General features: G+C 44.7%; 1 protein-coding gene across 9 annotated transcripts in view; it reads left to right on the top strand.

Annotated features, from left to right (window-relative positions):
* The window catches only part of TENM2 (teneurin transmembrane protein 2), a 1,508,878-nt gene that overhangs the window by 1,278,076 nt on the left and 217,486 nt on the right, over nucleotides 1-13,316 (top strand). For all 9 annotated transcript variants that reach the window (XM_077895600.1, XM_077895599.1, XM_077895598.1 and 6 more), the window contains one exon: nucleotides 12,572-12,694. In XM_077895600.1, the coding sequence (XP_077751726.1) occupies nucleotides 12,572-12,694 (123 nt within the window). The remainder of the gene's footprint in view (nucleotides 1-12,571; nucleotides 12,695-13,316) is intronic.

Here is a 13,316-nt window from a genome sequence, read left to right as displayed (position 1 = left end):
ACTAACACATCAAATGTTCTATTTCACAGATACTATTTTGAGATGAGGCTAAATGGATTAGATTTTTTAAAAGGGGGATTGGTTTTTAAATGTGGTAAGGAAGTAATTGTATGCGTGGAGCTCAGATTTAGTAAAAATCATGAACATGGTCTTTGCAGACTGAGATTAGAGAATCACTGACAGGGATTCAGATTCATCTGCACATGCCTGGCTCTGACACTTAGCAGCTGTGTGAGAGGCTAAGTTATCTGTCTAAGCCCCAGTTTCATAATCTGGAAAATGGGAATAATAGTTCCTACTTCAAAGGTTCTCTTTGAAGAATGGTTGGAGGATGGAGATTCACTCCCACCCGTTAAGGTTTGGTGCACGGAGAAGTAGGTTGATTAGTAAATAAGTCATTACCATCTAAAGCCACAAATGTAAAAAGCTATAAATGTTGTGAGAAGTGTGGGTACAAAATATCCTGGGAGCATGGGGGAGGAGATGAGCCTAGGAGAATCCTACTAAGCCACAGTAGTCTGCAACTACTCTGTCCAGTGGCCACATATGGCTACTGAGCATTTGAAACTTGCTCAGAGGAACGGGAGAAGTGAACTTTTCATTTTATTTCACTGTAATTAATTTAAATATTAAAACTGAAGGAATAGAAAATATTTTTCTGTTTAACACACTTTTATTGTTTTGAAAGGAACACATTTCATCTTAATCATTGAAGATTTAGCATCAGTGTTGGGTTATGCCCTAAGTAAAACACAAACTGAATTTAGGAGACTGAAAAAAAATGGAAAATACCTAATTTTAATGATTGTCAGGTTGGATGCATATTGAACTGATAATATTTTGGGTTAGGAAACATACTATTACATTTGTTTTTACTTATTAATATGGTTACTAGAAAATTTTAAATGACATATGTGGCTTGTATTCTATTTCTGTTGAACCAGAGACAGAATGCAAATGATATTCTGAGTAGAGAACTAGAGAAGTGCAGAGGTAAGACCCAACTTTTGTTCCCTTGAACGATTCTTTCTGACACTTCTAGAGCAAAGCCCAGAGAATCTGCGGACACTGGTTAGGAGGCTATTCCTGAGGCTACAGAAGGACAGTGGTATTGCGGAGAATTAGCCCTAACTATGGGAACTTGATAGAGTTGCCAGATTTAACAAAATTTTTAAAATAGCAACTACCGGCACCTCTTGACCTCGGGCATGTCATATATCTATCTACAAATAAGCCTCAGTGGCTTTATCTATAAAACAGGGATAATAAAATACCTACCTTATTAGTGTCCTGTATTAAAGATTAGCTGGAATCAGATAATGCTGAGAGGGGATGCACTTAGAAACTCAAGCCTAAAAGAGCTGAGTAATAAAAACAGGTGGGAGAACTTCACAAATGTGTTCAAGCTTCTTGAGCTCCAAACCTGCTAGTCTGGAACAATCTCTCTCTGTGGCTGGTAGCAGAGGAGACACCAGCCCCCACCTGTAGATGAATTGGGTTATACCTGGATTGGGATCTTCCAGAGACTGGGGGGTTGAGGGGAGACAAGCCAAAGAGAGGAGGGAGGTTAATAATGAACAATATGGAATGTCTTTCTGCCTTTCTGCTGTCATCACAGTGCTTTGTATAAGCCAAAAGTGCCACAGCACTTACAATGCTGCTACCTGTTGAGAGAAATGTGTACCTTTAGCAGGAAAGAAATGTGTGGGACTTGAGTGTCACATAAAACCTCTGAAATTAGCTCTATTAAGTAAATTGTCACAAACTCAAAATAAGTCTAATTGTGTCATTTATCTAATTGCAGATGAAAATGTGGCTCTTTTTTTATGGGTACAGGTGGCTTGTATTCCGAAAAGAAACTATCCTTTTTGTTTTTCTTCCAGATAAGCTTTTTCTCAGTAAGAAGTTGACCATGTTGATGTTTAAATATATCAGAGGACCAGGACTATTGTATTCCTGGGATTTTTATTTCCCACTATGTCATCAGGCTCTGAGAGACAGAACTAATTTTTTTAAAGATTTTATTTATTTATTCATGAGAGACAGAGAGAGAGAGAGAGAGAGAGAGAGAGAGGCAGAGACATAGGCAGAGAGAGAAGCAGGCTCCATGCAGGGACCCCGACGTGGGACTCAATCCTGGGACTCCAGGATCACGCCCTGAGCCGAAGGCAGACACTCATCCTCTGAGCCACTCAGGCATCCCAGAACTAATTTTTTAATGCAATGTTTCTTTCCATTAGAGTCAAGTCTAAAATGTTTCAGGTTAGGCATGTAAAATCTACTTGACTAAAAACCAGTTAAGAGAAAGATCAAGCCCAATTTGCTAATACAAGATTTCTTATTTCTGAGTTAAAAAAAATCCTTGAAAGAACCATGTCAAAAATTAAAAATTGAAAGGAACACTGGCAGCCTCCCCGTGTGCCTAATTTGGCTTTGCTGAACAAATGACCAAATTGACATGAGAATTACATACAGGATTTGCTCAGCATCCTTATTTCTTTAACTCATTTCTCACTCCTGAAATATTGCTAAGGCACGTGCTGGAGGGAGCCGTGTCTACATTGACCATGGCGTCCTTGGACCAGGTGGAATTAGAAAAATGGTGATTTTAGATTCTTGTTGTGAATGAGCTTTTGCAGTAGAAGTAATTTGTCATAGAAACCCAATGTAATGAAGTCAGGATCAGGAAGGATCATGATACCCCTTTTGTTGACTAGTTTATAAACAGGTTATTTTTGCTCATCCCTTGCCTAGCAAATAAGAGTAATAAAAACCTTAAAAAGGGGAGAGAAGGAGGCTTGGCTGCAGTCCTCTCATTTTCTCTCACAAGGTATTGCATTGCACAAAGGCCTCAGACCTCTCCATCTTTAAGGAGATGGAAGAGGACAGTAGAGAAAGCACCAGATGGGAGAACAAGGTTCAAATCCTGGCTTAGCCAGTCATTGGTTGTCATGACCCTGGGCAAGTCATTTCACCTAAGTGAGGCTCAAGGTCACCATCTGTACAAGGTCCAGACCAGATGACCTTTGAGCCCATTAGGACTGTGGCTCTGCCAATTCTGATGTGATGCAGAAAAAGAAGCCAAAAAAGGTTTCTCTGCAAGGTGATTCAGACAAATGGGGGAAGAATATTTAGGTAAATATACATCCTCTGTCTTTACTGGTGCTTCGAGTTGGGCTGACATTTGTCTTGCTCTGAGCTGGAATGGTGCAGTGTTCACATCTTAGGCGTCAGGTTAAGTCACATCTCCGCCACTTACCAGCTGTATGTTCCTCCAGCAATCTGAGCCTCGGTGTCTTCATCTGCAAAATGGGTGCCTGGCACACACTAAGGGTTCAGTGAAACATTAGTCATGATGGCTATCATTGTAATGACAAAATGATCCAAAACCCAGCAGAAAGGGAGACGCATTTCTTGAGTGCCTCCTCTGTGTTTGATAGTGCCAGGTTCTTGCCTCCTTTATACTGCTGCACCCCATGATTTCGGTTTGATCACCCCTCTTCCCACAGTGACATAACTATGGTGGCTGAAAGTGCACATTTGGTTCTATAACCAGCGCCCCCTGCCAGCCTTATCTGTATGGGCAAATTTCCCATACCACCTCCAGTGTCTCACCTCTAAAATGGGAATAATAATAGTACCCACTCTGGGCTTATCGTATAGGGCAAATATGATAATGCATGTAAAGTTCTTAACACAAGGTTAGACACTGAGTCGGTACCTTCCAAAAATGCTAGCTTTTTATTCTAGCTACAGAAAGTTAAAACTGATAGAGGTCAATTAGTTTGCACAAGATCATCCCCTTATGAGTAGTAGTAGCGTGGGGATTTGAACCCTGCTGGGAATGAGTCTATCATCTCAAAGACGCAAGACAGGGAGATGGTTCCTCCTTTCCCCTGTTCCTAAGACACTCCTGGCCTTGCTGCCAGTTTCAGAGGGCTCCCTGGAAACAGTTTGATGGGGGCTGTGGTCCTGCCTGGATTCTGGTATCATATCTGCGACTCAAAAAGGGAAATGAATCCAGATGCTTCTTTCCTCCTTTGCTGCAGCCGAGGGAAGAAACATGCCCTAGGAGTATGGCCAGGGCCCTAATTGCCACCTCCCTGACCCCCCTCCCCACTGCCTCTTGCGAAGCCTATTTTTCACAGGAGAGTTTCCCCTCTTTGTTCCAGCACACATTGCACATCTACCAATCGATATGACATCTTATCCTCTAAAACATTCATAATGTCTGTTTCCTATGATTCCGGTGGCCACATGCCGCGTGCAGCCTGCATTGCCTTTCCTTTGTAGTAAGTAGTCTTGTGGACCAGCCCCCTCTTTAACAGGGCTGCCAGTTGCTGTTCTTTAAAGAAAGACAAACAATATTTTTGTTTGGGTTTTCAGCACTGAATGACAAGCTTCGGAGGAAGAAGAAAGATGCGTTTAGGTGTATGTGTGGGGATTGTGGGGATGTGTTTTGCTATCACAAAAGCTCTTAAAATCCAAGACTATGATTTATTTGCTGAATAAAACCTACCGATATTATCATTCTCTAAAGGTATGTTGATCACATGGGTCCTTTCTTAGAGAAAGAAAGGCTTTTATTTTATTTCTTTCCTGGGAAAAATAGCAGCAGGAAAGGGGTAGTCTGGGTGGGAAATGATAGCCTGTGTGGCGAATGGCTCCAGGCGTGTGTTTATCTGGCCAAGGATAAGCTGGCTCAGTGGACAATGGGACGCCTGGCCAGCGTCACCAGTCCTCCAGGGTACATTCCTGGAGACACTGCACAAGGAAAAGACAGTGGCTGCGAGCATGTGTGCCTGTCTGACGTATTGATCTGCCTGGGGATGCTGAGAGCAAAGGGCCTTGTAAGAGGTCACCAGAGCACACCAGCCACCACACGCCCACAGTGTCCGGAGTCGCCACCTGCAGTGCACCCACCATAGTGGCGGGAGTGAGGGGCCTCCAGGGGTAGGAGACATACCAGCTCGGGGGTTCCATGCATCTTGAGGCTGCAAGGAGCCCCATTTGTTTCCTCCAAACACAGGAATTGATTAATTTCGTACCACTTCCCACTTGCTGTACTATCCTGAGCCTGTCATGAGAATAGATTAATGCACTGGTCCCTCCATGTGGATTCTTCTTGTCTCGAGAACACACTGCTCCCTGGTCTCAGAGCTGCCTCATGCAACTGTCACCTTGTCCTCATGGCAGATGTGCAGGAGGGACAGAAAGCCTCCCTGCTTTCGTGAGGGATGAGAATCAGGAAGGCAGAGACAAAATCCCTGTTTGAGCACCATGGCTGAAAGAGAAGAGAGTGCAGATAGAAGTGTGGATGCAGGTGTATTTCTCCAAAGGCCCCTCTCATTTCCAGTGGTCCTGCCTGGATTCTGGTATCATATCTATGAGTCATGCTTCCTCCTCTGTGTCATTCCTGGGCCGTGAGCTTTGCAACCATTTTGGAAGCTGGAAGCTGGACACAGGCAAGTAACTTTACAGAGCATTCTTGGGAGATAGGTACACAAATCCCATTACTAGTAAAGGGATTTGTGGGCATAACTTACCTGCAGCGCTTTGAAAAATTCATTCCATTCAGTGTATTACAATAGTGGGGGGTTGGGGTGGATAAGAGAAATCACTTCACCAAGGCGGTTTGAAAGGGATTTTTTTTTTAACTCCTTTAGATTTAAATTTTTTAAAGTCCTTTAAGGCTTAAGGCATTTCCGAGGATGTTATCCCACATGGTTTTGTTTGTATCTCTTAGGCAGAAGGTAACTTTGGCACTGACAGCGGTATCCTAAAAAAGGTACCATTAATCCACTGCCGTCGGCCCCCTCCTCTTTGAGGAAAAGCATGGAACACTACCACATCCCCAAAGGATGATAAGCAAACTGACCAAGGAAAAAGTCACCAAGCATATTGATCGTTAGCCTGCCTGACTGCAAACTGAGGTTGCCAAACAGATTTATTGTCTATTGACATTCAAGATTCCTTTAAGTTAAATAGCAAGCTGGTTGCTGACCAAGGACAGATTTATTAGAGGACTAATGACTGCTTACAAAGGGAGGTGTCTGTTGCTGAGTGAGCCCTGACAATATTTAGTAAGTAATTCTGTAGCCCACTGCCCTGTTCAGGCTTGGCTAAGTAGTGGTTCACTTAGAGAATTCAAGGCCTAATGGCCGCCAGTGAGGACTCTTGAGTAAGTCAGGACAGTATGGGGTTTGGGAGCTCTGACTCTGCAGTCACATGTGTCTGGGTTTAAGTTCCAGATTCCTGGTTACTGGCTGTGTGATCTTGGTCAAGTCACTAACCTCCCTAAGTTCCAGTTTCCTTATCTAGAAAATGTAGATTGTTAACCTGTCACTGAGCGAGAATGGAAATAAATGGGCTTTCATCCTCTTTAGAATCTTCTAGTGCCATTTGATCTCACCCAGATATAAGGTAAATTCTCTCCAAGGGTACCCAGTCCCCACTACCCACCTTCTCCACCACCCACCTTCCCCAATGCCCTGCACTCTCCTTTCCCACCGCCCCACTCCAACCTCAAACACTTGCCCAGATGTAAGCATGAATTGTTTTCTCACTTCCTTTGGGCCTTGGCTCAAGTGTTACCTATCACAGATGCCATCCTTGACCAGTCTACATCTAAACAAAAAAACTTGCAATTGCCCCCATGCCCTGGCATCCCCAACCTTATTCATACTCTACATTTCACTTGTATGTGTGTAGTTTCTATATCTCCCACTAGAATGTATGTTCTGTGAGAGCAAGGAACTCTTTTGGTTAAGAGTTTTGCTTTGTTCCTGGAGCCTAGAACACACCTAACCCACAGTAGGTGCTCAATAAACATTTGCTGAATGATAAGTAATGAATAAATGACGCAATTAACATAATTAGCCCAATACCTGGCACATTGCCAAAATAAATGTTAATTGTCAGCATCATCATTGAGTAGACTCATTTGCATGTGTTAATTTTCACTACTGCTTGCAAAAGTGCCTTTGCAGATTGCCTGTGCAAGTTCAGGGTTAGCATTTGTGCATCTGAGCCCTGATTATTCCACTGTGGTTCTTTCCTCTCAGCAGTGGCACTTTTGGAATTGGCTACACTTCCCACGGGAGTCCTGGCACTGTTGTCTAAATTGGCTGCTGCAGGGGCTGGGAGTCCCAGCCTACCTGGTCTCTAAAGGAGCTTTGCTATCATCTCTAAGGCCCTTGTGAATCTGACTGCATGCTGAGCCACGGGACCCAGCAGGCAAGGCTCCCTCCTCCCACTTCCTAAGCTCTGCTTGGCCTCCAGGCTTCCATTTTCAAAGGGAAAGCCCAATCTCTTCCTCCGGTTATGTATCGACAAGCCTGATCTTTAAAGGTACCCCCTGCTCCTGGAGGCCTGCTCTGCAAACACAGAGCGTCCGTGGCCTCCATGTTTGCCCTCTTTGACAAGCAGGGGCTGAGCAGCTCTCTGGGAAGCGCTGCTGACATATTGATTGACTCTCTTGTCAGGTTGATCCTCTGCCAGCCAATGAACATGGAAGGTTCTAAGTGGCACCCAGCAGGGCCCACACATACCCTAATTACTATTTCAGACAACCCCCATTCCAAGCTGCCACTTCTCAGGGCCTAACATCTCCTGTCCTGAGGTTGCTGGGAGTTCTATGACCTGCAACCAGCCCTTCCCCCTTAATTTTCACTTGGATCCCTCTGAGTGTTTCTTTCAGAGCCCCCCAGGCATGACAACAGACAACTTCACTAAGAAAACACCACCCTAACTCCAAGTGGGTCTGTTTATTATTTGTACTGAAATCTGGGATCGGTGTGTGGTCCTTCCATCCTGCCTTGGTTCATTTTCAGCACTTGATGAAAGTTTTCTCCAATTAGCCAGAGGGATCCTTGCAGTGTTTGGCTGCCTATCATGTTTTTAGTGGCTGATTTCCCAGCTGCCACCTGGATTACACAAACTTCCACTTGGAGCTTTTCCCCATTCCATCCTTGCTGACCCATGGAGCCCCATTGTTCCATCTGAGGGTCTCTCTGGAGCAGAGCCTGCCAAATCATGATAAATTGTGCATTTTGGCTGTCAGTGGGGGTGAAAAGCATAAGGGAGAGGACCTCCCAAACTCATTTCACTTCTGACCCTAGGATGGTCCGAACAGGACCTTTTGGGAATGAGCTACTAGAGCATTTGTGGGGAGTGAGTGAGGGGACCACCCCACTGCATCCAAGATGTCTCATTGAAGAAAATGTAAGTTGATGATGCCAGCGTTCACCGAAAATCTTGAGACTTTCTAAGTCTGAATGTGAGAGTGGATCACAGCTAAATATATTATGACATAATATTTAAAGAGCCATTTCTATGGTTGCTGTTCATAGAAGTGAATGTAGTGACCCTAAGTATGGAGCAGTCCTAACTTCTTCTGCCTGGGTCTTAGAGAGGATCCTGACTGAAAAAATAAGTAGCTCAAAGAAATGCACAGATGCCTGTTGTATAAAAATGGGATGTCTTACTTTATTTACACAGCAGTCCTTAGCTATAGTTTTGCTTTCTGAGGTTCCCTTATCTATGCTCATCATGGTCTGGAAGCAGGGGATGCTCCTTCTGATGTGTGGTCAGAAGGTCAGTAGTAGCCTAATGCTACGTCACAGTGCCCACATCATTCATCTCATCACGTAGACATTTTATCAGCTCATACCATCACCAAAACTAGGGCGAGACAGCATACTAAGATACTTTGAGAGAGACTACATTCACATAACTTTTATTATAGTATAGTTTTATAGGGGTTCTGTTTTATTATCAGTTATTGTTGTAATCTCTTACTCTGCCTAATTTATAGATTGAACTTTCTCATAGGTCTGTGTGCATAGGAAATAGCATCGCGTACATAGGGTGTGGTACTATCTGCGGCTTTAGCATCCACAGGGGGGCTTGGAACATACACCCCATAGGTAGGTCGAGGCCATCCTAAGTGAACATCTCGGTCAGGTAGTCTCAGGCATGCAGTTAAAACAAAGTACCCCAAACTCTCAGCAGCCTAACAGTCTATTTCTTCATGCATTCTGTGTTCTCTCACGGATCAGCCACGGCTCTGAGCCATGTTATCTTCACTCAGCACTGGACCTTGGCTGACCATGTGGCAGAGGGCAAAAAGGCGTACAAAGTGTGTGCCAGGTCATGTGAGCACATCTGAATCCAACAAGATGTGGAAATATAGCCCCTTCACTACAGGTGCTGAATATAGAAGATGGTCATTCATCAACGACAGTGAGATTATCATGAGTTTCAAGAAAGAGACAAGAGTTGCTGAGATCTCATTGCAAAACCAGAATTTGTATCCACATCACTGAAACATGAATCAGATAACCACTTCCCACTGTAATCTTACTCTGATTCTGAAATCCCCCAATGATCAAACCTCATGGTCAACAGTTTCTTCATCTAGGAAATGGGGATTAGGACAGTACCAACTTGAATGTAAACTGTGAATCTTGATGAAGGTAATATCTGTAGAATGTCTCCTCTAGTGCTGGCCAGGGGAGGGGTTTGGGGACTGGCATCAGGTATTAATACACCCTTCTCTGTGCAGACCCATCCCTAGTGCTGCCAGCCATGTTGTATTCCACCCTTCAGCCTTCTGTATTATGTGGTTTTGATTTGTGAGTGTATAATGTCCTGCTGTCCGACCCCTCATATCTGCCCCCATGTGTCATTATCTATTCTAATAAACATTCATGGAGCGCCTCCTATATTTGAGACACTCTGCTAGAACTTCAGAGGGGTTGTGGATGCTTGATCTCTCTCCAGCCCTCAGCAGCCATTATTCCACCTGTAAAGGGAAACCTTCTCAAAAGGTAAAGGGAGAGATTGATGGGAAGATGGATTCCTTAGCCCTAGCCATAGAGCAAATCAGTAGCAGAATAAGAAACAGAGTTCTCATTAGTCAGGAAACTCATTTACTTCACTGCTCCCCTGGGTCTTTATCCTAAGGACAGTTTAGTCCATCCCCATAGGCCAGAAAGATGTTCTCATTTTCATGCTCAAGTAAGAGAGATGGAATAACTGATCAAGAAAAAAAAAAAGTACAAACAAAAGCCTATTTCAGCCTTCCTCCCAAAAAACAAAAGAAGGTGGTTATACCCCTGATATAATTCTCACTTATTTACTTAGCATTCAATTCAACAACAGAAAATATGCCCAAACTTGAGTTTCATTTTTGTTGCCTCACTTCTGCTGGGACGACAGAGCTTCGGCTCAGCAGATTTGGCTTTTCCCCTTTTCTTATCTCCCTCTCACTTTCTTTTTTTTTCTTTTCACTTAGGGGAGCTGTCTGAGCAGTTACTTGTATACTCTGACCCTAACCCTTCTCACCCCATCTCTAGTCTTCTTGTTTTCAGACTACTTTTTTTTTTTTTAATAAAGAGATGCTGTGGAACCCAAAACAGAAAGGGAAGGGGCGAGCATCTCTGAGAGTAGAGAGAGAACGCGGTTTCATGAATGCCTTCTTTCTGTGCAGTAAGATGAGGGTATTATTGTGTGCTCGCTGTTCTCTCCAAGTTGACCATAGCAGTATGTTCCTCACCTTGGAGGGCCAAGGCAGGGTATTAGAAGAGGGGAACAGCTTTGAAAAGAGATCTCATGTTGCTGGGGCACTGAGGGCGGGAGGGGGGGGTCATCATTCTTGCCTGATAGACCCACCGCTTCCTTCCCTAGATGCGAAAATCAAAGTTTTGTTAGGCCTGAACCCTGGCTACAGCTGCAGTACCTGTCCACATCTATCTTAAAACAGAGGGAGACCCTACGTGAAAGAACTACCCCTCCCCAAGCAGCAGCAAGCTGGCTCAAGGCAAGCCCCAAGAACCCAACAGCAACATTAAAAAAGGAATCGTTTTAAAATAGCTAATTCCTTGGCTCCCTTCACCTGGTAATTACAAATCAGAAGCTATCGTTATCTTGAAGCAGCCACGATTAGTTCTCATTTCCTGACCTCTGTACAGTGAAAATATGTCATTATTTGAGGCAATAGAATCCGGTCTCTTCAAGTGAGTGACCTACATATAACGGATAAACTGCAGGAGAAAATTAGGTGTTACCTTGACGGAAAGTGTACAGTAAATGTCACTTATTCTTATTAGTATTTATCATCTCAAAGAGTTGCCTTGCACTTCAAAGTAACGTATAGGAAAGAAAAAAAAAAAAACTTGGCTCTGAGATGGGGAAGTATATAAGAAAAAAGCAGACACACACACAGGAACGCCTTGGCACCTTAATCTTCGGCCATCAATCTGAGCTGTATTGTTTGAAGATAGGTTTTTAACCTTAATAGAATGCAGCCTGACTTTAAGTGGTGGTAGGCATGCAGAATTAATTGCTGTGTGAACAATTTCCTAAGCATTGTTAATTGCGTTTCCTGTGGTTAATTGTTTCTCCCATCCCGCATCATCCTCAGAACCTTTCCCTGTCAACAGCCCCTTCTCGCTGCAGTGCCAGAACCCGTAGCAACAGCATCAACCTGTGTCCGGTTGGAATGCCAGACAGAGCGTGGTTATTGTTTGAATGAGCAATATGCAGGGGAATGAACTCCTTATTTATTTGCAAATGAAGCATTTTCTTAGATAGGGACTTTGAAAGAATACAGGTGTTTGGGGTTTGCCTTTTATTCCAGGTCGTAAAAACAACTCACCCAGAAGCGTGGGACCTGGGGTGAATTGAGCTTGCTAAACCACCTGGAAAGTGGGGAGCTGGCACACTGTGACAGGGAAGACCGAAGGAAGGAAGGAAGTTTGTGTTTGGAGGTGTGTGGTGCACGTGGAAGTAAAGCAAGGGTCGGACAGATGTGCTTGCCTCCTTCGCAGAGACAGCGCCTTGGCGCTCTGGCTCCTTCCGTCCTGTGGGAAAGTGCAGGTGTGGGTGCGGGATGTGAGAGAAAAGAAAGCGTCGTCATACTATTTTCAGGACAGGATCCCATTCCTCCACCACCCCCAAGCTTTTTCTACAGTGGGCTGAAAGGTATGCACTTGGCAGAAAGAGAGGTGGATTGGAAAGATGGTTGGAAAGTCAGGAATAGAAAGGTAAGCTGTCCAGTGGGCCAGTACAGCTACAGACGCTGCTTGCTGCACTGCCATAGTCACACCACCAGACAGGGCCCATTTGGGTAGGCTCCTTTCGAACCCAATTTATGTTTTGAGTAGTGTGGGCGAAGCTGTTAGACCACCCATCTAACAACAAGGCGTCCACAGTGTGGGAGAGACTGGATGTGATGAAGCAGTATCTCTGACAGTGATCCCAGAGGGGCATCTTCCCCTCCTTGGCAGCACCATTCAGAAGGTCTGAACGAGGGTTCCTCCTCCCTCTTTACCCACCACGGGGATCCTCTCCCCCAAGGCTCTGAACAGCAACCCAGGGAGAGGAGTCCTAACCACCCAGAGCTACTTGCTTTCTACATTTAGCTAATCCCTGCGGCCTGGGGCAAGCCGGTTTTGAACCGCAGCTTCCTTAAAAGGCAATCACTTGGAAAAGGCACCTGGCCCTCCCCCTTGACATTTGCATTGCTGAATTATCTATTCATATTTTCATTACTTTGTCTCTCCTGCAGCAATGCATCTGCTCGGACTCAATTGGCAACTGCAGCCGGCAGATGGACACACCTTTAACAATGGGATAAGGACCGGCTTACCAGGAAACGATGATGTGGCAACAATGCCATCTGGAGGCAAAGGTGAGGTTACAGCTGCTGCTTGCCCTCTTGAGGTCACAGGAAAATTCAGAGCTCCCGCCAACTGGTTCAGGTTTTCTAATCCGAATCTTGGAAGGTACGCAAAAAGGAAAAGAAAGGGAGGACCACAATCATCGCCTTTCCTGGGTGCCCCTGTTCAAAGCTGTTTGCTGTTCCTGTCTGTTAGCTGTATTTGGCTGGAGTCACTGGGAGCTGGCACAGTGCCGGCTCAGTGCGATGTGCATACCTATGCTATCTGGAGCGACTTGAAAGCCTCCCAAGGCCTGGGCAGAAGCAGCAGCAACAGCAGCAGCTGGAGCGGCAGCAGCAGCAGCAGGAGAAAGTCCTGCCTAATCAAGAAAGCCGAGAGCAGCAGGCAGCACATGCCACTAGACCAGAGCCCTCTCCCCAGAGGAGAGATGCAGCCTCCCCGGGGAGGAAGTGCTGCCTGGCATGAAAGAGAGAGATTCCGAGCTGTTCCGCTTTGGGAGAGAATAGAAAAGAGTTTTGAAAACTCAGGAACAAAGCTTCTCTTCTCAGAACAGTAAAGAGGACAATGGAAATGTTTATTGAAGCAATCAAACAACTGTATTCTTGCAGGAAAAAAAAAAAGTTGGTGCTAACA

Source organism: Canis aureus, chromosome 4, assembly GCF_053574225.1.
Source record: "Canis aureus isolate CA01 chromosome 4, VMU_Caureus_v.1.0, whole genome shotgun sequence".
NCBI classification, from domain to species: Eukaryota; Metazoa; Chordata; class Mammalia; order Carnivora; family Canidae; genus Canis; species Canis aureus.
The sequence above is the reverse complement of the archived record's forward strand: the minus strand, read 5'-3'. Positions and strand labels throughout refer to the sequence as shown.